General features: G+C 40.1%; 3 protein-coding genes across 10 annotated transcripts in view; 2 read left to right on the top strand and 1 right to left on the bottom strand.

Annotated features, from left to right (window-relative positions):
• The first annotated feature begins 6 nt into the window (after positions 1–6).
• LOC111273663 (uncharacterized) lies at positions 7–21,523 on the top strand. Of its 8 annotated transcripts, XM_022855480.2 has the most exons (7): positions 7–2,248; positions 4,112–4,218; positions 5,207–5,354; positions 9,408–9,442; positions 14,144–14,346; positions 15,577–15,728; positions 19,667–21,523. In XM_022855480.2, exons 3-7 carry the CDS (start codon positions 5,317–5,319, stop codon positions 20,484–20,486), a joined length of 1,248 nt encoding a protein of 415 aa, XP_022711215.1. In that variant the 5' UTR covers positions 7–2,248; positions 4,112–4,218; positions 5,207–5,316; the 3' UTR covers positions 20,487–21,523. The 8 variants fall into 8 exon arrangements, with proteins under 8 accessions (XP_022711215.1, XP_086829701.1, XP_086829703.1 ...); XM_086973575.1 differs by lacking the exon at positions 4,112–4,218; XM_086973577.1 differs by lacking the exons at positions 4,112–4,218; positions 5,207–5,354.
• Positions 4,620–22,406, bottom strand: LOC111273665 (uncharacterized; the record flags this gene model as incomplete). Its single annotated transcript, XM_086973579.1, is given in 2 exon segments — positions 4,620–4,755; positions 22,317–22,406. Coding segments are annotated over 2 exon segments (226 nt in total), but the record flags the coding sequence as incomplete, so codon positions are not given.
• Positions 22,407–22,530: 124 nt separating this feature from the next.
• The window catches only part of LOC111273664 (uncharacterized), a 30,256-nt gene continuing 25,894 nt past the window's right edge, over positions 22,531–26,892 (top strand). Inside the window, exon 1 of the mRNA XM_022855486.2 lies at positions 22,531–24,335. The gene's annotated coding sequence lies outside the window, so the exon portion shown is untranslated. The remainder of the gene's footprint in view (positions 24,336–26,892) is intronic.

The raw sequence follows: 26,892 nt of genomic DNA, 5'->3' as shown, positions 1-26,892 counted from the left end.
TGACGCGGTGTTAAAAGAGTGCATTTGACCTCGATTAGATGTGCCTGAAATATGAAGAATCTCGACTCCTGTACAAGGATCTCGCTGAGGGCATTTCACGCTGCACGTACGGGTGCATTGCATGCGTGTACGTAAAAAACAAGTGTGTATACAAATGCTACCCCTGTGAAAAGTAATCGACGCAATGAGTCATTACAAAACTTTTGCTTACTGAGTAAATGATCAGCGCGATCTATTAGTTTGATCGAGAGGAAGTAAAAGCGGAAAAGAGCCGGAAGAAGACCGACGAACCAAGAAGAAACAAATTAAATAACCTGTCCTGTTATAGACATTTCCCGTTATAGAATGAGACAGGCCGCGTGTCTCAGTTATGGGTAAGGCGATAAATCATCGAGCTCACGTATTCCACAAATATACGACTAGTCAGCAAATTTATTGAATAAATATAACGTGCCTTTAAGTTATTAAAGGTAGCACGATTCGTATACCCTCTACCTAATATGGATGGCAATTTACAGGACTTTGAAGAGCTAATGTATTGGAGCATGTATGTATTTGGGTATGTGTAGGTCCCTGTGAGCGATATATGAACAGGTAAAAGTGTACTCATGAGTGTAACATTTACAAAACACAGAAATGAATTTTCAAATGGTATAAATAAAAGCAACAGATCTGGTGCGGGAACGGGAGGGAGGGGAGGGACTGTCGTAAATAGCAGCAAACATATAGACAGGTACCAGGATGATCGGCAGGTTCATCTAAGGAGCAGGTGTTTATAACGCCTTGCGAAGATGATTGGTAAGGAGGACATTTTCGCTCGAAGTATTTAGTCAGAGAATATATAACCGAGTAATTCTCTCAATTCCAGTTGGGCGATCTTGGGTTTACATTTGGGAAAAAATCAACTACTGGTGTTTCGGATATATTTGGGTATATATTTTGTGTCAAATAGCATAAGCTGGCTTCAAAGACTGTGACTTTTGTAATCATTGCGATAGGATGTTAAGTAGTCTATTTTTGTAATGTATGTTTGGGAATGAATCAGGGTAAAACAGTTCGTTTCGCTATAGCCAACAGCGTTTCGAAAACGGGTAAAATTATTTATAACAATATGGATTTCCCCAGAATAGAATTTCCACAAATCCTCGCTGCCCTACTTTGTCCTGGTCCGAAAACGGATGTGAGTTTATTGTAAATTTAATATAAAGGGTTTCGTTTTTTAATGATCTTGGCAACGAGTTTTGGACAAGCAAATGATGCCTCTGGTAACAGTGTTAGATCATTAAGATTGACGAGATCTGTTTCGGTTTTTTATGGACCTTTCAAAGGATGAAACGAGATAGTTGCGAGAACAAGATTAGGCCTATGATCTAATAAGCAGGAAAGCATACAACCTGTTTCTATGAACCTTTTTCGTGCTTTGAATTAACACCAGCGTGTATTTAAAAATTATAATCCATGCAAAGAGCGCACCTACGACGTATATTCTTTTCAATATGAGCAGAATTATTCGTTTATTCTTTTACATGTACATAGAATTTTTTCCCATACCTCTTTTTGACTTGAGAGGAAATTGTGCATTTGTTCTGTAACGGTACAATTACTATATTAACGTGAAAACACTATCGACAGGTGGAATGGAGGGCATGAAAAATGAACAGTGTTTTTTTTTTTGAAAACATCTTATGCTTTAAATATAGATGGGAGCTGGATATCGCTGAGAATGGAAGCAAAAATTGTACACTTTGCGGTAATCACAGGACCGTATCGTGCATGTAATTTGTATGTAGAATATGTAGGTGTGTGTGTGTACACTGCTTTGCACCATCTTGGTGGCTTATAGTTGGAAGAAAGAAGTTACCAGCTGCTGTTTTTCGTTCAATCTGAAATTAAAAATCTTTTGAATACATTGTATCAGTGTAGGAATATGCTCCAATCTGTGGTGTGTGAAAGTGTGTAGACCGATTAATAAGTAGACATCCGTGAAAGCTCTATTTGTGTTCTTCACCTGTTTATAAAACCAGTTTTGAGGTCGTTCCAGGCAATTGCGTCTGTGCTAATCTGTCAATGCGGGTCTTACATATGTAACAGATAAACACCCATTGGAAATATGTGTGATGCTACCAACGCTAAAGATGGAACTTACTTCAACTCGTATAGTGCCATTCCGACATAAGCTGTACTAACACGTCTCCTGCGAAAGATGTATATAACATAAAGCACACAGTGCTTTTTTCAACTATATTAGGTAAGCATTACAGATTGCTCGCGGCCTACAACCGTACCGAAGTCTGTCCGATGTATAGGTCCTAGATGTATAGATTTGAAGTAAACCCACAATCTGGGCTAATAAATACGCATTCCTTTGTAAATGATACGGCGTCTAGAACTGACTGTATCAATTTTATGAAAGGTCAAAAGTCTAGAGCCATATTTTTTTCGTCGTTTATGTTGCTTTACAAAGTTCTCAGTCGTAAACTTGCAACCGATTTGCGACGCTTCGTATTCTACTTATATCTTGTCATATGTAATGTACCTAATAAATTGCCCCATAACAATGTAAACAACTTCGCTGTCACACAATTATACTGGTATGGTGTGTATTTTAAAGTATTTGTCCTTACTTAGGGTGACAATGTTATTGGGGTACGCGTTATTTCATATATATATATAGTATTTATGTTTGACATCCTCTAGCTCAGCTTTCGCTTATCTGTACGTTTCTTTATTCAATTATGGTTGCTCTGTGACCAGAGCCCTGTTCATTGCACCAAAACTTTCTTTTCATTTAAAAAATAGGAGATCTAAAGATGAAGTGAGAATGCTTGTGTTTGTGAATTTGCCTTTGCCCTTGCCTTCAATTAAATTTATTTTCCTGTAATCCTATTGATGGGTGCTTTTCCTTTTTTTCAATGCTGAGGATTTTATGTCTGTATTGTGACTGGTTGTGTGTAGAGCAGTAGATTATATAGTGAACTTCCACCAACCAATTAGTTCTGTATGCGTTAAACTCAATGGTTTGTATCAATTTCTCCCAGATATCAATTACAATATCCTTGTAGAAACTAGTTTGGTTTGTGTTTCGTGTCAAGCTCATAATTATCGCAACGACACCGCTAGAATAATGCGTACGTCATGTAGTACATCGTACAATACGCCTCAGTTTAGTTAATAACGTAAAGCGTCGGCGTGTGGATTTAACATCAGGTTGATCGGGGGGCTTAATAATGAAGCTAGCGACCTTCGTTTACCTCGAACTTACTAGAAATGTTGTACTACAGTGCCTCGATGGACTATTACTATTTTTAGTACGTATCCCGCGTATCTCCAGACAGATCGAAATTTTCTGGGCTACACAAACTTGTAATTACACAATATGCATGTATCTCTAGGATTTCCGTGTAGAAATTTAGAACAGCGTATTGTGACATCCAGATATGCGTTCAGGCAGAATCAACAAACGCGTTACGCCAGATTAGATGCTATAGTGTGCGCGATTTCATATGCCTGAAGGTCTATAAACAGGGATCAACTATTTGCTCAGTTACCCATTTAGGTCGATTACTCGATGGAGCGACATATATTAGAAGGAACATTAGAGTATATTGACGGGCTGTTTGTCGTGACGGTCATACATTCGCTATTCTTGGTATATGAAGAAAGCCTTTTTTCTCGAACTAAACAGCGAACCTAAGAAAAGTCAGTTATGATCGGCTGTATTCGTGCGGGATGAATCACCACCAAAATTATCAACTTTTTTTGTTCATATCAGCCGTCTATGTTACTATCAGTTTTTACGCGGCTTCCGAATAATTCGGACATTTCCAAAAGGCTAACCGAAATAACTTCTGTGAAAGTTTATCAAAGTGGCTTGAAAAGACGCCTCGATTTTTTATATAGAAATTTTTTGTAGGGCTGGATATGGATAGTCAGTTAGGGCGTCCAAATCAGCTCTTTCTGAGCTAGTTTTCTTGGGACCTCCTGTGTGTTTTGTACTTCTAGTATTTATTGGCACTTTTTTACCACCTTTGACCTGTTGATCATCCATCTGATCCTAAATTCTGTCGAGGTTTCCTGCTACACTACAACAAGTTTGCGTTTATTGTTACAGCTTGTCGCACGGTCTCTAGCAAAGCAAATGTTGTCGGATCAAAGGAGGAACATTTCGCGATTTGTTGTCTGGACTGAAAATATAATTATGGCATCCTCTTAAATCGAGTACGCAGAAAATTTCGTTCCGCTAACACTATTTGACAGTTTAAGTATAGTCTGAAAGACAATTGATTTTTAGGTGCCCTACTTTATACGTGTCTATATATAATACTAATTGTACATCATTACGATGTGTGGGTTCAGTAGATAGATGCCATGTAATAGGGTACAGAGCCACAAAGTGAAGATACACAAACAAGATCGGCTATTTCTATTGCATTTTCAGTGTACAAATTGTAGATGGTCGTAATGGATAAATGTACTTCTAGAGAAAGTCAGATCAGATCTTGTTTACTAAGAAAAAAAAAATTGACAGTCGTACACAATCTACGGAATAATAAATACCGCCAACAACAGTTTTGTAATTAGTTATGCTATGCATGAAGTTTCTCCAGTACATTACTTACCTACAGTATACTCAGCGTGTTCGGGATAAGTTGAGATGCATTCTGGGGGGCTCCCTGTCGTCGCCCGCATGCGTTCATTCGCTGTGCTTACCACTAGAGGCACACTTTGTTTACTAGAATCCGGAAGTTTTGCTTTCTGAAAATGAACAAGCATTATCTATTGTTATACAATGACTCCGTGTTGGGTAAAGTCTAAGTTACCGAAATAAACTAATCTAAAGACTTTTGCCAGTTGTTAAATGGCTCTTGAAGTATCTGGGAAAGATTTCGTTGTATGCCTTAACATGCATATATATATATATATATAATAGTACGCGTTTGCAATGTCTGTGTCTTGTGACAGTAGTTAATTGCAAATATTTTATGGGTTATAAACTGTTTTTATTGAGGGTGCAGTAGAAGATTGAAACCCAATGTCTGTCAAATTAAGTGGGCCAAATTATTTCGTCCTAAACTATTCCAGGCTACATCACGTTTCCATTCTTTTACTATAGGAAAAAATCTTAAAGATACATGTTTTCCAGGCTTCTTTCACTGCATATTTCAGCTAATAATTGACCCTTCTATTTTATATTACCTTTCTGCAGTACGTAGGTACTTTCTTTAATAAATCTGATATCTTGAGAAGCTATGGGAGAGCTCATTCTACGAAGTTCTACGAAGATGCTGATCGCAAACCGAGCCGAGAGCAAACACGATGGTTCAGTCGTCTCCGCTCACAAAGTTATGTAGAAGGTATTAAAAAATGTTTTTTTAGAATGAAGTTGTCTATGTATTTTTTTAAATTAATTTTCTTATTTGGTTTTCTCTTCTTGTCGAACAAGCTATAGAAAATCAAATAGTGCACAGTACTTTAGGGGCTCGAAGGAAAAGAGCAATTTATCTACATTAGGAAGCCGTGTTCGAAATTGGTATTTGAGGCCAATGCAGGTGGAATATAAACGGCGCTATTAAACTGATGATTATGCAGTAAGATTCATTGTAAGTATGCTGGCCAATAAGGAGTTAATAGGTGCCGCAGAGATAATTTTTTTGACAGTTTGATATGCATATCTACAGTGAGGTACTATGGTGCATCTGAACAGAGAATTCGAAATTGTACCCACCCATTTTTCGGTCCACTGCAAAATACTGAGCTCCGTATACTCAGTACTATCCGGTGGCGCTTAGCAATAACCCCAATAATGCTTTGGTTGTTTTGAAAAGATCCTAAAGCCAATTTCAAGCCGTAGTTTTGTTTAATACTATCTTATTATCTGTACAATAGCCAATTACAACGCCGCAGTATTTTCTAGAGTATTTTCTAAACGTTCATCAAAAAGATATCGTAAGGTTAAAAAAAGTGTAACAACTGGAAAAGCAAGGAGCCATCAACTAAAACATGGACTGAAAAGCAGATTTAAATAATCGACAATAAAAATCAAAAACGCTACGAAGAAGACAAATACTGTTGAGTAAATTGAAGACAAGTAATAAGCGTTACTAAGTAAGCGTTATGATACACTTTGTTTGCTTATAGGGTTACTCTGTTAATCATATCTAATATTTCAATCTATTTTTCTTTGACTTGAAAATGTTTTTCATATGATGAAATCTGTCAAAAGTCGCGTACTTTCAAAAACGTATTGGCCGTTTTTCTATTTAGATGGCTGAAGTCACATACTTCAGCGTTGTCCTTATTTGAAAGCTGAAGTTCGACTGTAGTAGATGCCTAGTAGAATCGTCGCGATTCTTGTGATCGAAATTAACACAAAACAATGAGTGCAATTTCGGCGAAATTGTGTATTAGATATGTAACTATATTATACAATTCTATTATTACGAGAAGGCCACAAACACTGGAAAGGCTCATAACAAATTGCTCTGCGTTATCGAAAGAAACGGCTTAAATAGTTCCATCGGTTTTGTCCTGGAGATTTGATGTGGAGGTCGCTCCCTGATGTGGTAGTTAATCTACTACAAAAAAAAAATTGATGAAGCAGTCGTGAAGGTTAAGAATGAGCGACACGTAGATGGCCATAATATCGCGGAAGTACTGTACAATTTTAAATTATCCGAGAAGAACTGGCTATCAAAAACGTTGATATTACACGAATTAATGCAGGACACTTTATCTTCTATTTGTAAAATTCAGAAGAAACGCAACGAAATTGAAGCGTTTCTAGGGTGGCTGGTCACGAGGAAAGGTGGCTAACGTACGACAATAATGTGCAAATAAAAGAAGTACTCGAAAATTTGTTTCAATCAAAGAAGGTGATTGTTTGATGGAACTGGCAAAGAAGACAAAATGATTGAGTCGAACTTTTACTGTTAATAACTAACGAGATTACAACATCCCAGTGAAGAAATCGACCGAAACTAGTGGGCAAAAAAGGCCATCGTCCTCTATTATAACAATGTCACATCACATACGTTTTTAGCTGGCTAAAAAAATTGAGAAATCTTAGATGGAAAAGTGCACCCGCCGTACTGCACTATTGTTTACATCTATTGACTTTCAATAAAGGAATGCTAAAATCACTTAGGATAGCTTGTCACCTGGAAGCCGTAAAAGCTTTACAATATTGGAATTATGCTGTTACCAGAAGAATGGCAGAAGGTCATCGATCGAAATCGTGTATATGTGTGAAAGTGTGAAAAAAAAAACTGCAAGAACAACAATTACATTCTAAACGTATCACTCCATGTGTTTAAGGTTCCTAAGCATCTTATTTAAGAGCCTTATACACAGCCGACTTCATGGTACCGAGTGTATGTATTTATACAGGTAACTGTTACTTACTAATCTGATTTAGACTTCCTGTTAGCTTGACGGACTCGAACAGGAACCTTCTGACAGGCAGTATAGTAAAACATCATCTTACTGCAATTGAAGCCTGCATCTTGATCTTGATGTTAAAACGTTTTCTAACTTGAACTAAGTGTAAATTTTCAATAAGTACAATGGCTCTAGTACAATAATCCCGTGCTGAAAAATCACTGTGCACTTATAATAAGTGATAGAGGTTAGATGTAACGAGGCATAATACTATTTTGGCTAAATCCATATAACATTTCCTCTAATTGTATCAATGGATACTGAATAATATTATCCGTGAAGAAAAATAAAAATATCCGTGAGATATATGTTAAATCATCAAGATGTGAGCACTGCTAATCTCATGGAAGATTCCTATGCATCAAGGTATATAAGTGCACCGGCGAAATTATGTCCACGATTAGCCTCTTCTTGGCAAGCCACTAGATTGTCTACATCCATAAACCCTCACAGCGTATGAAGGAATCAGGCTAGGCTACAGACCGGAGCCACTTGACAAGGTTAGCGTTATTTAACACTGTACCTACCTACCTATAGGAGACTTACCTACCTTAAAAAGAAAAGTATCGATTCCGAATTGATTATCACTAGAATGGCAGCGTTGACGTCCCGTTCGAGGTGAAACAGACCCTCAGTGCTTAATTAGAAATCGCCTATGGAAATTCTGTATACGTTCTCCACTGCTCATTAGCGAATTTCAGTGGCTTTCAGAAGCTTTATTTAGGCTTAGAGAACATGATTAGAGGCAGTTTTTTTTTCATTTTAATAAAACAACAAGCCCTACAAATAAAAACATACACTACTAGGTGAGAGGTGGTAAAGAAATGGTTGTCCGAGGGGTGTTTGTGCACAAACGACGCAATACATAGAATGGCTTATTTCGCTGGTATTATTTTCATATTTTTTTAATAAAATTAATCGACGAACTTTAATTTTTAACTCAGGTTTACACTGAACGATTAGAAGTAGTATAAAGTCTAGTCTTGATGGGAACGATATCATTTGGTTAGCACGAATAATAGGTAAGTACAGAAATGACAGAAGAAGTGCGCTGATTAATACTTAAAGATTAATTATACCTATTCTGTAACGTTTAACGTCGACCAACTAACATAAGTCATCTATTCGGAAGTTTAGAAGACAACTTGTTTAACTTAAAAATTATTGAACCAAAGCTACAACGTTGTTGTAGCAGTGGAGTATGGTGCTTAAATACGGTTAAGAGTTGCCGCTTTACTAAATAACTCATTCTTATTTTTGGTGCGGCACGCTGCTAAAGTTCGCCAAAAACTCAGAAGTCCATCGAAATAGAGCTACAGCTTCGTTGAATAATCTGGCGTCCTTTTCCTGTACGACAGTTAACGTTCAACTTTCTAGTTAACATGCGTCCAGTTTAATTTTATCTCAATTAAAAAAACCACTTTTTGTACACAAACCTGCTGTTGCCATTACCTAAGTCTTATGTATAGCGAAGGTAAACCTCATTCAATAGGCAGCTAACGGCCTTTCTTCAGTCCGATGATAACGGCAAGTTGGGTCAAGACCTTCCCGTGCAACAGAGGTCCCGTTCATATCATGAATCATAATTATTATTGCCTATAATAATAATATATTTATTACCGCTAGTGATATTCGTCAGTCTGATTGTAGTTGTCTTTGATTCTGGGTTATTTAAAATCAGTGGGAAGCTAGTTTGATGAACGGGGGTGCCAGGTCAAGCTGTCGGCACAGAACCCGAAATCATATTTAATACTTTTGGTGAATACCGCTCCAATGATTGGGATGCAGTTGCAATCAACGGTGTTTGCCATACCGCAGAACACACTGAGTTTATCTTGCGGTAGTCGGCCGATAGTAGTACGATAAACTTTTACCTATTTAATGTAGAAAATATTTACATTCCACTTAACAAATTTAGGATCTACCACTGTCAAACATTATCTAATAAACAGTGCTGTTTGTTTCTGCAGGGGGCGATCTACTCGTTTATTGCCCAACGTAACAGGTTGGTAAGGGTCTCTCAGGTTTTTCTACGAACGAATCGCTATTCTATTCATTTGTTGTTGTTAGCAGTACGATTTAGTTTTTAGGGAACTGTGTTTGTCGACTAAATAGAAAACTTGTTCATAGTGGGCAGAGGATGGCCATCTCGATAGGTAAAACTCAACGGGTTACAGCACACGACAGGTCTATCTGTACAACCATAACTTACTTCATTAGTGCGAACCGCTAAGTTCCGATATGTGAGTTCCCATTGTAATTATAAGTTGTTAACGGACTCACAGCTGCATCTGGAAAAAAATCCATATGCATACGCTTGCAGTGAATGAAAATGGCAATAATCAAGGCATTCACAAATAGACATTTTAAAAATGATGAAAAAACGTAACGTTAGTGGTACAGGTGTTTGATTTTATTACGTCGTGTGATGGCATAGCGACGTCGTGTACGTACGTTTAGCGTCGAGCAGTACGGAAAAGATCAATGAACGGAGGGCTTAATTTATGTGCATGCCACCACTTGTCAATACGATAGCCCCGTTCGGGTTGCGTTGTGAGAATGCACCACTATTCCCGCATGTTCCAAGGGTTATCATTTAATTAATCCTCGTTCACAGTGTTAATATTAGTATTTCTCTACTGCTCGCTGGCGATCAATACGGCCGGTTATTAATACTGAATACAACAGCACTCAATCTGTGTCTATACATCGTACGGCCAATGACGGTCGCGATCTTCTTTATCAGTTCTATTCGCAGAGGAGCGTCGTGGTAGGATTTCGTTCGGCGTACGTGAAACTGCCGAATTCGGTTCTAAACCCAGCTGGGTAGCTGTTGTTCGACCGAAAAGAGACGCGGAAACAAACAATGATAAAGGATAATGACGAAATCTAAACTCAGTGTAAAAGACACTTTTCCAACTACAGTAATAATATAACACATTATCCAAATGAAGCCTGCACTTGTCCCGTTTCTCTGAATATATGTATATATATAGATAGAAACTCAGAAGTGCAGAGGTGGGTTCAATCCTCTGGGCTAGATATCCACCACTGGGCAGCGGTGGCATGTTCAGTGTAAGGAACAACACAGAGACGTTTTAAAAAAGAAAACGCTAGTCCATATTTTGGGAACGCGACAGTAGTACGGACCATCGCCTCTATTTTTAAATGCTAAGTCTCATTGCTATAAGAAACTTAGGGCTTAGCGCACTAACCATTAATAGAAAAGCTGATTGCTATCCACAAAACATGTGAAACAGGACTTTAATATGGGAGGCTTTAGCCACTATTAGGAGACACATAAATGCTTCGGGTTACTGTAAAACCGACGGCTATATTTCTTTGGATTTCTGCTCGCCTTCCGATTTACGCACTCGTACGAGCATTGCAAACGAGTCGGTTCGACACCCTTCTATGCCTCTCAGATACGGACTTGTTATCTTTAGAAACCGATTTAAAGATAAAAATAATAGATTGCATCGTTACTAATGTTTCAGTTGCAACGAAGTTTATACATATATATAAACAATTTCGAAATGTGTAAATATAATGAATGTTACGAGTGGCGATTTATGGCGGATTTGGGTTGGGATGATTGTAAAGTAGGCGTTAGCGAGAAGCAATCCGGTGCGGTAAATACGAATTCAATATATTTAGCAACACTATTCGTACCTATGTCTTCAAACAGGCACACATTTGCTCACTATAATGTAGTATCTTCAGCTTGAAAAAAAACACCTCAGACATCAAATACTTGCCCTATCGTAATATAGATTTCAGTCAATTCTAGTATATGTAATATCTTTTTGCTGAATTATAAACGTCTGAACTGAACCTTTAGACCGGCGCTGCGACTTGTAACGCGTCTCGACATGGCCATATATCGTGTGCTCTCTATTGAATAAGTTTATTGCCTAGTAATCTGAAGCATCATGCCGTACCTGGTCGTCGTAGATCCGGAAGATATAATCGAATCAAATGACATTGACATTAATCCAACGGAAAACGGCTGTCTAGGGCAAAAGTAAATTGTCTGATTTACATCTCCTAGTTTCCTACAATGATCGAATGACGTAAATACGTACTCATGATAAACAGTCATTGACTGCGAGCGAGCCATCATAGTTTAATGGATGTATCTTTTCGATGGCAAATGGCATTACCCGATAAATTCTTCTCCGTATAGTAATGTTGACGTACGCGTACACACGTATAAACCGGTTGTTTCTTCCTATCCTTATGGAATCTAACTAGGATAATGCTTTTATCGTCGTCTGGAATATTTGTCATTGGTGTGCGCAATGACGATAAGGACTTCCATCTGTTTTCAATGCTCACCTGCGCGTGCGTCGGGATCACTTCTTTAGACGACATACTGCCCATACAGCGGTAGCATCCGACTTACTGGGCGTTACTGTGCTGTCCTGCCATAGGCTTATCGATGCCTTCTTGCGCTTGCTCGGAATAGACAACGATGGTAAAGTTATCGCTTAATAAAAGGGAGTTTGAATCCATAGTCCATCAGTGTTGTGCGCGACTCCATAGTTACTGGTAGACATAGTGTTAAGTGATCGTGAAACGCAGACTTTTCGTCAGTGCTTCAACGGTTCGTACCGTCGAATCTCGTCTGCGCATATTGTATCAAATCGGTAGTCCTACCGCACTCCAATGTAACGCGATGTACTCGTTCACTATCGTAACAAGCATTTTGGAATTGTATAAGAAGTTTTTCTCGTCGGAGAAAATTAGCTGTGTTGTAGGAAGGACAAATTGTGCATCAACGCTCGTTGCCAGCAGATACGAAAAAGTGGACATTCTCCCATTTTCAGACAGTGAACTAAACGCGCGAGATATCATTGGCCTTGCCTGTAGTAACCAAGGCGCTGCTTTATACGTTAGCTATATTTTTTTACAAAACAAACTTCCCAGTCCTATCCATAACTACTAGTTTTATGTGCTATCCATACCCAAGGTCTGGCGTATCGGTCTGCGCTATGGGCGAAAGTTTACTGAACTTTTATTCGTTCGGATTGGCATGCGGTACAAGCCGTTTTTCGTACGGGGCGCGCCTGAAGGGTGTAAAAGTCCTTGAATGTCTTCAAGATGACGTAACGAAGTTTTCCTAGCGTTACTGTTACGGTGCCCACATTCAAAGGGCATAACAAGCTGGCCCGAAGCAGAATAAAACATTGATTGAAGAACAGTGGAGGTATTTTTCGGTCCTAAAATTCATCAAGCCAAAGTCTGCGTCGCAAAAATATTCTATAGAAATTCCACAGAAATTGGAAATGATTTAGCCGCAGCGCTATATTTGTCGATTGGACTTAGGACAATATTAGGTACTCGGAAAGTTACGCAAGCCTATGGAGAGCTAAACGATGTTTGACTACAAAGATAGTAACTTGTTTTGCAACACTGGTTCTTTTCTTCTGTAACTATTCATTTTGATACTACTGTGTACCTCAAGCTCAATCCAAGAAAATAAATTACTCTCAAACCAAGAGAATAAATCATTCACATAGAACCACTACAAATGTACCGATGATCTCTGTTCCTGGTGTTTTTAAGAGTAACTGGCGCTAAGCGCGGATTCTCTTTCTTTTTACATCTGTTATCAGTCCAAATCAAAGCCTATACTGAAAACGGGGGTCGTGTTTCAAACATCATTTGCTTTTATATTCAATTCTCTATTATTAAAATTCAGTACTTCATGATTGGCGACGACCGGCCTACGACCTCTACGAGAAACAAAGGCTCTCATCGGCTGTGTGTTTAGAAGACTAACTGATTCTGCCTTGCTACGCCAATTGTTGCCACTACGGAGAGAGTTTCTGTCAAAAATCCCACACGTCAACGTATTTGACCTATCTCAAATTCGGCGACGTCTATACGACTCTTGGGAACAGGGAAACCCCGAAAAGCTGAAGTAAACTAAATTCGCTGAGACACACCTGCTGTTGAGGGTTTTTTTCCACTGGATGCGATGCAACTTAGATGATCATACATAGAATCATAGAAATCAACATGATATTATTGGGAAAGTAGTGTCTTTTGGCCAACATATGTCCACTGTGCTAACGAATTGCTCCTCGAATGCTAAACCGCTGTGAATTTTTATAGCTCGGTATGTTTGAGGAGGTATCAAAACCTTTAAAAAAATTTAGTCATCTCATGCGTACCTATCCAGATAAACTTGTACAGCCGTTTGATAAGACTAGCGCTAATCGGGTGTGGCCGGTGAGGAACTTAGTTTAAAGCTGCACTTCTCTGACATCTTTTATGGCCACCCAATTCGGCCATGGTAAATTTCTATCTCACCACAAAGAGATAAAACTACCAAGTAGGCGCAAAAAATATTACAGCAACCAAGAGGAAGCAGGATTCAGTTTAAAGAAAAAAATTATCAGTCGATGCATCGACGCTGCTTGACCGGTGGTAACTGTGAACGCTTTTTCGCCACTGGGTCTTTTTTGGGCCTTTTCAACCTAAAAGCATCTCATAGGCTGGCTTGTATTTTCAAAGCGCCTTCAACCACACGGCAATCGATCTAAGAAAATGAGGTGAATTTTCTGAACGGTTATGGTATCCCACTGTTTGTTTTTTCATTGAAGTTCCAAAATTTAGAACAAAAAAAAAAAAAAATGTCCGAACCTACGAAGTATCTTACAGGTGTATAAATGTGTCTATGTCTTCTGTTTGTTTGCAGCTGTCGTGTGTGCTTTAGCTTTCGTATGGTGGCGATACAATCGACCATCGCCTATTTATTACGTTACAATGGCGTCCCTTGAATATTATTCTTCTATTGTAATGAAATCGGCTTGCATCTTAGTGACAATGTATCTATTGGCGGCGGCGGCCCCTTCCGAAGCTATTCCAGCTCATAAGATCATTCGGCTCGTGCTTTTTAAGGTATGCAATTTTAAAGAACTGATCTTCGTTAGTGTTATATGGATGAGTAATCTACGCCATACGTATATTCTATAAGTCGAGTCAGGGTTTGCTAAGTCCACTCTTGACAATTAGAAACGTAACGATCTAAACAGATACATAATCCCCACAGCCAAATATAGTACCGTACAATAGTATAGATAATGAAAAAATAATAGCGATTTAAAACAATATTTTCGTATGACGTTTCATCTACCTTTGATTACAGATATTGTCTCTTGTTTTCCTTATTGGTGCATTGAATCATGAGTCGGCTAAGCAAAACGTAGCTCTCTTCATTAGGTAGCTCTCAAAGATTATTCCGTAGTAACATTTCGTATAAACATATTATTTCAAGCAATTCGGGAAGGTCGAAGACGATGTATTTTCGGGATAGCTAAAACGCTAGGGTTCCTAGCGAGTTTAACTGGAGAAATCACGGGCGGCGATATATATCACAGTGTTCCAGGCATCCTATACAGTTGCAGATTTCGAAACATGTTTTTTTTTTAATGCTTTATAAACGAAAGAGTAAACTAACTAAGTTCGCGCCATACAGCCGAATTTGTGGGTACGCTTAAGATAGACAGCTCAGGGTCGCTCTAATTACCAGATTGCAGGAACGTCCTCCCTAGTTCGATATCTACGCTGTAAGCAGCCAATGGAGAGATCGGGTAGCCGGAGGGCTAGCGACTTAGTGAAGATAAAGATTCCTACTGGTAGAAACCGTTATCGTTGTTTTTTTTTTTTTTTATATTTCGGTGACGTGCGATCAGAAGAGACGGCCCAGTAGAAACGCACAGCCAAGGGACTATCCCGGTTGTAGGGAGGGCGTCTTGAGAACCAGTCAGCCTTCTTCTTCTGAATTTTATCGCCGTTCCCTTCGTCAAATTCACAGTACCGAATTTGTAAACAGTTTCTTCCATAGCTAATTAGGACGTCAGCGGCCAAGATTCACGTACGGCAGACTGAACTAACAATATGAATGTTTCGCTAAATGTCTTTTCTACGGTTTTGGTGATGTATACTGTATCGCATTGACATACTCTAGCTGTAAATCTTAGAAATGGCCGACACCGACGATTACACCTTCATACTCTGCGTAGTTTTCGTTTTTCATGTAACGTATCTCACTAATTTCAATGAACTGTAGTTTTTTTTTTTTCAAATAATCCCATTCATGTATACTTATTCCTTCATCTTATTTTGCAGGGCTTTTTGAAACGTCCCATACACATTCCTGTGCCTCTACCACTACCTATTCCTGTTCGCAAGGATACGCATGATCGTAGAACGAGCAAATTTCCCACCATTAAAGTTAGCATCGGACATAAAAAGCATGATCCGAAATACCATGTCTACGAGTGAGTACCGACGTTTCATGTACCTGCTACATGATTCGATGCCTCGTGGCGCTGATAAGCAATGATAACATTGTACGCATAAACACTTCCGAGCCCTACATGTAAATGTACATCCGTAATTCACACAAACCTAAGAACTAGATCAGTACCGCGGTTGTTCTGAGTATAGGCTTAACTTACTTTCACATTGCATCTAATTCTGTTTGGCGACATTCGCCCACTTGGCGTCCTGAAACGTTATGTAAGCTCAGGCGTTGAGGTAGGCTAGATTAGGCTTGGCGGCCGTAGTAGACAACAGGCCTTCACACGCAACGCTGATGCGATTTTCAAGGCTTGTTCTGGCAACATTCAGACGTCCTACCTCGACGTTGTTTTCTGTTATTGGCTACTATGCAGCCAATGGCAGCTAGAGAAAAATAAAATGTAATGATTTGTTGCACCGAATACGACACTTTATTTCTTTGAGTGTCCATTGGTGCTCCGGCATTACTATGCTAATTTTGTGAACACCTTTTTTTCTGAGATAATCATAACGTACTCGTAAAAAAACATCTATTTCACTGTGTGTGATTGATTCTTCTCGCAGCTATTCGTTTTGTACCAGTTAAATGCAGCAGCGGTCTCTATCAGGTAAAGCATTTTGCTACGCTAACCTTCTGAAAACGAGCCGCAGGTGATGACAAAACGATGTAGCAACCAAATTCGCAGACCTAGTTATCTATAAATGCCTTCACATACGTCTGTTTTTTTAATCAGTGTCTATAACTGGCGACAGTGTCTGTAACGAAAATACGTCGTTCTATTACGATCTGTTTTATGAAGACATGCATGACAAGTTATCGTAGTAATTGTTCTAGCATGAAGGGAACGTTCGTTGTACATCTCATGGGTAAGACAGTGTTATGTAAATATCTTCGTATATAGCTAGGTCTTTTACTTCGTATTCAGCTCAATGCGATTCAAGCCTCATCTGACATTTTCCAGTCTATGTAGATATCGGTCGCCGGTACGTTTCTGGGTGACTGACTAACAACAGATTAGCAGTCTTTCGCTGTTTTTGTATGCCTGCGAGTTTTTACGTTCGCTTGCTAAATACGGTTAGTTGTCTCTATAACGAATGCGAATTTGTATCTGTCGCGTATTTCAGTTTCCGTTCCACTAGTAAATTGCCGTTGCTCGATTTAGGTAACTAGGTCTCTAATTGAAAGAGATTGAAACTCGCTGTCTTAGGTCCCTCTGATGACCTAACTGTATAGCTTATATGAATCAGGGAAGTTTTCTACACTGATTTCTTTGGCGGTCGAGTCCGAACTGGAGATTATTGGCCCGATGTCCTAAACGACTATTCAAAATCATTCAGGACTATCTTTTTCTAAAGGTCTTAACCACTCAGTACCTTCAAATGCTCTGAACTTTGTCACAGCTGCCGCGGTCATTTCTATCTACATATATATACTATTAATTAACCAATTTTATTCAAATTGTATTGCTCGATTCCAAATCACTGATTGACTACCCATAGCGACAAACGGCTTTACTTAACTTTTGGAGCAAGTCTATTCTCGTATATAAGCCCCCCACAGATACAGTTAACGTGCACCAGCTTGCCAAAGGGGTGTGTGTCGTGCGGTGGGGCTAGGGCTTTAGAAAACCAATGGTCAACCAATATTGCAGTGGCTATACAGACGTAGTCATCATTATTATGTTAGTAGTTGATATCAACGATTTTTTCGGTACGCCGTGATGAGTTTGCTGAATGATAGGTTCTTTTTTATTTATTTTTTTACATTATACTATAAGTATATATACTTATTTATTATTATAATTACATCACATATATGCGGTCGTTTTGCGAAGCTATTTGGTTTTAACATTCTAACATCAGAAGCCGCATATTACCGCATTGCAGTGTAGAAACCAAAGTGCTAGCTAAAATTCAATGCGCTATCAAACATCGGCGATCCTCTCCTTCGAACAAAAATGCCTTCAGAAAAACTCAAAGTAGTACGCAACTTCCAGATCAGATTTATAGATTTTAGGCGAAAATAAAATCGATAGGGAGTAAGCGTGCCCAAATTTAACGTATCCTATTTTATGTCGAAAGGAGCCAGTTGTATAAACAATACTTAATGACAGAATCGAACGTGTCTGGTTTAATCGTGCGACAGCAGTGTAATGCCGCACTGCGTAGCATTGAAGCTTAAGTGCAGAACGGTAACTCATAAAACTGGTGCCGTCCACATATCACTCAGAAGTAACTTCATTATCATTCGCAGAATACGTCATGGGCCCAGTCCCGACCAGGACTGAAATCGTACAAAGCTGGTTTCGTCTCGGGGCGATAACAAAACTAAATTAGTTCATTTGATCTTGCTACGAACCCACGTGACGCGCTCTGATATTTAACGGAGTAAATAAATCCCTCAAACATTAGTAAACATCAAGGTCTATGATTGCACATTAGTTCTACGAAAGATGTAAAGTCTAAACACATAAATGTATCCTTTCTTTGCAAAGGGGTACAGTAAAAGATACACCATGTACGACCCCGTGATTCTAGTTACTAATAACAGTATATACGCTTTAGATCAATGGCATGGCCAATGGTTGTTCTAACAATTGCAATTTCTATGTCCTATCCTATATGTCCTATGTTCTATACATATCAGTTAATATTGTTTGTTGTCGTTTAGCCTGTCAATACTTAGACCGATATACTATTGCTGCATTAAACAGAGAATGAACAGCATATATAAAAATAATATATATAAAATATATAAAAAAAAAAAGCTTTTGGCACCGCTGTTGTCCCGCTTGAAGCTTTGGAACATTTGCTTGACACTTACCATATTGTATATTTAGTATTATCCTCAACCGAATACGCGTTTTCAATATACGTTTTTACAATTGTGTTAGTTTTCCTATTAGATTCCCATAAAAAGTCAATTGAACCGTGTGTGCCACTTGTAGTTTTATCAAAAACAGCTTTTTCTAAAGTTCAAGAAAAATACGAACTTGGCACACCGATAAATAAAATAAATGATCTTCATAAATCTTCAATTATAGATTAATTGTCGAGTGAGAAGCTATAGAGCACTAGTAAACATGACAAACGTCTGAATTCTAGTCAAGTTGGCCATATTTTTATCCCATATAAACACAATTTTGCGATAGACAACTCGTTGCACGAAACAGTGTATGTGGAAAAAGATAGACCAATTGGAACATCCGTATAGGAATCATACGATTCATCGGTGTCGCGCCGACCCTATTAGCACTCGTATATCGCTAAGACTGCTAAGACTATTTTCGGCCGGAAAGCCGGCGTCGTATGCAAAAATAGCAATGGATGTACATGGTGATTATTAGGAGATCAGATAATGTAGTCAGCGTTAATGATCCTAACGTAAAAAAGACACAAATGTCTTGTAGCTCAATTGCTGGGCTGAACCCTTAACATTCATTACCTGACCACTTTAGCTAAAATTTAAGCTTTCTTTTTCGTTTAAGGGCATGAACGACATCAATGCACGCTCTCTGTTAGTTGATACTTGACCACCCTAAACTGACCAAAATTTATCTCCATGCTTTGTTATCTTTATGACTCAGTGACTCTTACGTACAGCAGATGGAAAAAACATCGAGTGCATATAAAGTGTACGGCAAGTGCGGATTTCCCTAAGAACGAATTGCAGCCAGTGCTAAGAATACAACCCCTTGCATTTGGAGTGTTTTTGCGTACGATCTGACACTGGGTTAATCGGCTTAGCTCGTCTGCATGCTGATCTGTACTATTTGAATGCTATTAGGGTAAGAGCAACACTGCTTAATCGGATGACAAATATTCCAGTTGACTTATCTCTCATTTAGTAACCTATTACAAGGTGTAGATAGCTGCTGTATTATCTGTATTATGTTTTCTCTTGTTTATCTTTTAGTATAAATCATCTACATGGGCACTCTGTTCAAGGCCACCACCACGTTTCGTCTATCAGCGACGTGCCCTTAGGACCGTCGTTTGGGTCCATCACACCAACTCCGGTCCATCTTCCTATTATCGAGCCTTCCCTGCCAAGGTTTGCCGGTACTGCGTCAAGGACATCTGTTGCTGGCGCCGAACCGTTTCTACCCATTGATTTAGAAAAGAAGTTATCTGACACTCTGCTGGATCACGCGCCGGCTCCCCTAATCGATGACTTCCAGGATGAAAACTATAGCGGCCTCGCAGCCGAAACGCAGTCAATTCCTACGGATAGCATTATTTCACCTCTGTCTAAGATCCCACCCGTTGAGGATAAGCTTGAATCTGCGTCTCCCATCAAGGTGGCGTCGCTAGCTAGTAATACCGCGTTTCTAAAACAGACGGCCGATGCTAGTGGTCCTTTCGGTCTAACGTCGAGTGCTTCCGTTAACTTTCACGATTCGTTAAGCTCTCCTTCGCTACTACGATCGTTTTCAGAACCCGAGTTTGCAGTACCTGCAATAGGCAGATCTGGACACAAAGGACCTATTGACATCAGTCCTATTGCGCCTATAAAAAAGGTAGCCTCAGCAGATTCCTTGAGCCTTGCGGCAGGGTTGGATTTTACCAGTGCAGGGCATTTCTCATCAAGAAAGTTCGGCATTGAATCTCATGACTTTTTCGGTAGTAATTTACAAGATCTCGGCTTGTTTCACAGACCCGTACCGCTTGTAAAAGATGATTTACAACTGGCAGACCTTGTCGACGGCAAAATATCGAAGTACCGCGCCGCCTAGTGACAATAACAACAAACATGGTGGCAATGGCAATAGTCAAGATAATATCCTAAAAATAAAGCTAGAAAAATATTGTGTGTGTCCACGTTTGTATATATGTGTGTGCACATATTTACTGGACAATATTCGCATTATCTTTTATATATTCAAGTTCGCGTCTGTATGTAGAGTTTTGCTGTCAGCAACCAAACGAACGATGACTTCAGCCTTCGGGACTTCTGATCCGTCACTTTAATCGGATTACACATACATTAGGAGCTTGCTTTTGTTTGTGCTCCGCTATATATATATACATATATGTATATAAATATGCATATATGTATTTACATATATGTGTATAAATATACCGTAAAGCACAGCGCTGTAGGTTGCAGTGGCGACAAAGGCTATAGTTATCAAATCGTCTCTATAATAGAAGACGGGGCGGCTGCATTTTTGTTGTGTGAGTGAACTAACAGGTACATTTTCGTCAAGAAGCTAATGAAGGATTAGTACGTCTACTAGTCCTTGTTGTTGTTTTGCAGTAGCCGGCCGCCCACGAAGGAATCGTCCCGGAGGGCGGCCATTTTTCGATTTGCTATTTATGTTGAGAAGAACATCCCAATTCGGTTCAAAGAGACATCGTTCGTCTGATATTCAGCTGATTAAAGAGAGGAATTGAGTGAGATCAAAGAAAAGAATGGGTGAGTGGCATGATTATACTCGGCTGGGAAATGCTTGCATATCTGTAAAAAAATGAGACATCCGAAAAGAAAAACTGTTTCAACGTCCCGTACCAGCAGGTTAGATGAACCAGTTAGAGGTCTCTATTGAGTGCAATATGGAAATGACAAACAGAACGATCGAACTCATGTTCGCTGTGTATACTTACGTTGCATGTGTCAGAAATATAGTAGTGTAATAATCTTTGCCGTAACGTATTTGCATGTACAAATGTCAGCAGAGGTATGTATTTGATAAAATAAAGCATCGTAATAATAATAAAGGGCATTACGAGGCCTAGCCCACCTTAGCGTCGGCGAAAAAAAGATAAATAATGTGTTTTTGTTGAGGAGGCATCGGATTTATCTGAGGCGCACGGCCGTTGACGACTGATGTCGTTCGCACATCTCCGGAATAATTAAACACGTAGAAACCGTGTTTTTTATACATAATAATTATCGAAGTTCAAACGAAATTCAGTAGCAAATTATTGACCATCGTATTATTGACGCATTCACCTTTCGTAAGTTCAGTCTTAGTACTATCAACTTCCCCTTGCTACATTGCTTTAATTATTGTGATATATAGGATATTATTCAATGTGATCTTGACCGGTCTATAATCACTGTTAACTATTTATCACAAAAAAAATCATTGGTACGTCGGAAAGTGGTAGCGATCATACACACTAGGCCTCAACGTAATGAACTAACCAAGTACTTTTCCCGACCTTGCTTCTGTTTCGTTCGGTTGCCCTACAAATACACGTTCTTACACCTTTTCTTCCCAGTGAATATCCTTCCGTGCTCACCCAAACCCCGCGCTTCCTTCTCCCCTGTTCTGCGCCATGCCCCAGCTACCTTCCAAGAAGCCGAAACTCAAGTAAGCAACAAATCTCGACCAGCCACCTCAGAGACCCTCTGACCACTCGTTCATAACCTGCAGAACCTGGACAAGGCCCCCAGATGCTCGTCTGTCATGTTGAGGTTCCTGCGTTCCTTCCCTAGGCCCCTATGTTTGGGGTCTGCCGTGCTTTGACGATGGTGAAAGCAAGCGCCTAGAAACGCCCTCTCCCCACAAGCAGAAACGGACCTTACCTAACCAGTCGTGCCTTCACCAAGTCCCTACCGCCTGGAGAGCATCGAGTGTTGATCGTGGCTCTTTCGCCCCAACGGCCGGGCCCCGTGTCTCTCCCATATTCTGGGTGGAGGGACTCATCGTTCGGCTCACCCTTCGCCATACAGACAGCTCGTACGACGTATAGCAAAACACGACTAGATACTCGCCTGCTCGGCATTTCTGTACCTATCTACTTAGAGTGAATGGACCGGGTTGCAACAGTAAGAGACCTGTAGAGAACATACAGAAGAAGGAAAGAAAAAGAAAATTAGTTCTTTATTTGCCACTCACGAAGTAATTACCGCTCTACAATTGTTGAAGCAGGAAACGTTTTATTTTCGGAAGTCTATGTACCAGTCGCACGAAGCGTAATGTAACGAAGTATGAAAGTCGGAAATTTTCATAATTTCCCTAAAAAATGTTCTCGCGCTAAGAAAATTTGTGCTGCACACGATAAGACGGCAGAAATTGTTTTCTCTTGTTGTTACACAAACAACAGAAAAAAACAACGAACAAAATTGTAAACAGCACAGAACAAATGAAGCACGTGTAAAAAGAGTGGAGGTATGTATTGGCATCCCGCGAGAACAACGTGTGTAGAATAGATTTTGCCCCCCGCAGTGACAGTGACGTGTCTGCAGCTGGACGCTCTATGTACGCTGGCACTGTTGTACAGTTACAGCAGTAATTTCCGATTTTCGGTTGTCAGGTGGTCGACGGGTTGGTTCCGGCCAACGAACAGCCGCGACACCACCATAGACAAGAATGCTGAGCAGAACGCGGTGTCACAGCAGGAGCGGCAGCAGCGCACGGGAAAAGCGCCCGGTATAGTGAGAGGAGCAAAACATCATGGCCCTTAACCACTGACAGTGCTCCGACCCCTCCGATAGTAATCTTAAGGCCCTCTCCGTCTTCCGACACCTGATGTTTTCGGTGTCGTCTGTAAGCAGCCGAAGCCAAAACGAGGCGTGACCGCCTTCGTGTGTCTATTGTGCACCGATCATTACGTCGAAAAAATAAGAAGCGCCGAATCGTACATGCCAACTGCACGAAACGGAAGCTGCTATTATGTACGTTCACCATTGCTACTAGCAGTCACTTCTGGGCGACACACTGTCTACCAGTCGCGTGCCCGCTTCGTTGGCCTAGTTTATTGCTCTGACAGTTGTCCAGCTCTATTATCAATTTCAGAGCTTTTGTTGTATTGTGCTGCAGTGCCAAGTGACGTAGGAAGTCTAGTATCGACGACCTCGATCTATACATACACACCTATATATATATATATATATATGAAAAAATTATCACGATATCTGAAAGAGTCTAATATTACAAAGAAAGAAAAACGGGAGACATAAAAAAATACCAACACATTTATTGCTATCGTTGTTATGAGAAAATGATCTATGTTCTTTACTAGATTTTAGACTAGTCCAAGTACTATAGACAACTTAGGCAGCAACAAACATTGGCCAGTTGTAGCAACAACGCGATTTAATCAAGCAGAAGAAAAAAGTGTATCTCTCTTCTAGATTGACTGCTTTCTTTCATACGGTAGCAAAATCCTTTGAATTTCAAGCCATCCATTCGAATAAGTCTGTATGACGCCTGCGTGCAAATACGTAATGTTTATGTGTACGTATTACAACTAGACCAAACTAGTAGTTTAAGGCGCCTGTCTCGGACCATCCATAACAACAAGGAAGTGCACGACCACTGCGGAGATTGAGTTTTAACATTTCTACAATTCTGCGAATCTTAGCGTAGCCACAATGACCTCAGATTAAAAAATCAATCGTCCATGTTACGATACAGTGTGTAGTGTATAGCTGAAGCAACAAGGAGTACAAGTACCATAGCAACATCAGATCATATTGGAAGGTGCCAAACATCTTGTGCTTCTTTGCGTATTTTTGGCCACAAAGGCCAGCTGTGACCCAGGTTGTGAACCTTTACCCATCCGAAGACATATCATTACTAACGACTCAGTCATAGTCCAAGAACATTGTGATAGCCATCTTGCGGCTGCAGGTGGGTTCTATATATGCACCTAGTAACACATTCTATCCTGTCAAAGATACAATTATAAATATAGAGAGACTAATTACGCGGCATAAGTAGTAATCTAAACATAATCGTCATTGATAAATATTTGTATGGCAGAAATTTTGGATTCGCGGTCTAACGAACGGTGTGTAGTGCCGGTTGTGCGGTAAAAAGTCAGTTCACTGCGAGATACATTATTTTCATGAAGAGGGAGCGGATACATGTACATCTATCAAAATTGTTCAAAAGATGCCTCTTTCATGCTTATATAGTTAACGTTTGCTTTACCCTACTATAGTCTTGACCTTGAAGCGCCAGCAATAGTCGTTACCATTTACCTGTTTACCTAAGCTACGTTGTGCTCTGTTTCCCATATGTTTTCAAGCACATAGACGCATCTCGCTGTTTATCTGAACAGGCGCAACCTGGGATCGATTACGTTCCTGATGATGTATCTGATCCGACACGGTCCCACAGACTGCGGCTGTTGTCTAATCAGACATTGTTCAAAACTGATTGTTGTAAGTAACAAATACTCGTTAGATAGTGGCTTACACATCATAGACAGGACGGCAAGGGTAATAGCTTAGGACGTCGTCATGGCATGAACGAGTACCATGAACGAAGAAGTAACGTATGATACTGCGACAATCCACCTCTTGATTAGTATTGTCCATTGGACAAAGCATTACCGACCCAAGAGAAAATATTACTGCCACCGAACTTAAACGTTCCTTCCCTTTAGATGACCAAAAAAAGCTAAATAGCACTTGTATGGGTGCAAAGAAATGAGCGATTTTACAAATTGCAATTGAGCTTACTTGCATGGAGACACCTGTAGCTTGTAGTGGATACCAAGCCCTGTAAACAAATGCGCCAGGCTCCCTGTCGGCATGTAGACAAAAACGCAATTTTGCCTAAAGCTACGTAGTAGATGCAGCGTAGCTATAAGGGTACTAGGATATAGGATTTATAAAGTAAAAGAGGGAACATGCGAAGGTTTCACAAGCAAAGGCAGGCATCGCTCAGCAGAGCCAACAGAAACAACTTTTGCATATTGTCTATCCTATTACTATGCAACAAGGCTTTAGGCCCAAGGACAATTCGAATACTATTCTTTGCTCAGACATCGAAGCCCACACACTCGTATAAATGCATGATCACCGACCAGTTGCACGCGCATCCACTAAGGTGAGTCTACAATATAGTTCAGAATGAATTGTGCAATCCTCCTTGTCTAGGCTTAATATGTATAGAAAAAGGTGTTATGGAAGGGTATTTTTTTTTCTGAAATTTTGACACCTTTGACATATTCGTACAGCCGCAGAATGGGCCCTGTCAGGCCTAATGAATTTCAGACTGCTAACAACCGAAGGGAAACGAAAGGGCTAATGTGCAATGAACAGTCATGCGTAGACGCCTGCTGCCTAACAAGGGCTTAAGTAAGATTTCGCTGCTGCTACCGTTGTGGCTGCGGTGTGGTAGGAAAAGCTTCCAGCTAACTTACGCTATCGTGGTTAACCTCATGGACCTTGAAACCGACTTCCGTGCTTCTTTCTTCGGCCTCTGTTCGCTCGTCTGTCGTTAGACCAGACGCATTATCATGACACAATCTATCCGGAACTGTAAGTGCCAGTAAAGGATTCCTGTCCGTATCCTGTCTTTTGTATTCCTGTTGGCGTATTGTTCTCCTTGGCCTTCTACCTATGATTGGCATAGATGAACGCACCCGCGCAACTACGAGAGCAGTCGTCAATGTTGTAAAAGTCTTGCTGCTAAGCTGAAAATAAGCGGCGGAAAGTTGCCTTCGGGGATGGGTGATAAAGAACACGGGAACACGTAGAAAGTTGAGTATGATGATACGATGCAGCAACAGCAGCATCAAAAACAACAGTAACCGTATCCGCTGCTCCTATGGTGAGAACCAGCTGCAGTAGACAGGTATGTACTACGTGCAGTGCTAGCCATCAGTGCAGTAGGCCCCAGCTTTCTTAGGCCGGTCGGTAGGGGCGAAGGGGTTAAGGGCATTTAGCGGGCAAGCAGCAGGCAGGTCTTGTTGCCAGTAATGACAGAAAACGACCGATTCTCTGCGATCGTCGGCACCGGGAGTTGTAAGAGTGATCGTCGTTTTCATTGACGGAAAAGTCAAAAAGGGAAAAGGAAGCGGAGATGATCGACGTGCCCGCCGCTCGCTCATTTATAATTTCCTGTGTACTGCTGCTCTAGTACACCACCGCCGGCACCCCACCGCCACAACCTGTCACGGACATCTGACAATTGGAACTCGCGAATAAGAAAGACGATGGCGACGGGGCTACAACCTGATGTTACAATCCTCGCTACAGATAAGTCCGTCTTTCGAAGTTTTCATTGAGCAACGAGTAATTGGCAGGCCCGTCTCACTATGGAATAACAAAGCTTTATTTAGGAGAAAGCAAACACAGATAAAGCAAAGCAGTGCGCTAGTTAAAGACAATGTTGTCTTTAACTAGCGCACTTGATAACGCAGTTGAATAATAATAAATACACAATGTTGTGTATT

This window comes from Varroa jacobsoni, unplaced genomic scaffold (assembly GCF_002532875.2).
Source record: "Varroa jacobsoni isolate VJ856 unplaced genomic scaffold, vjacob_1.0 scaffold_211, whole genome shotgun sequence".
Classification (NCBI taxonomy): domain Eukaryota; kingdom Metazoa; phylum Arthropoda; class Arachnida; order Mesostigmata; family Varroidae; genus Varroa; species Varroa jacobsoni.
The sequence above is the reverse complement of the archived record's forward strand: the minus strand, read 5'-3'. Positions and strand labels throughout refer to the sequence as shown.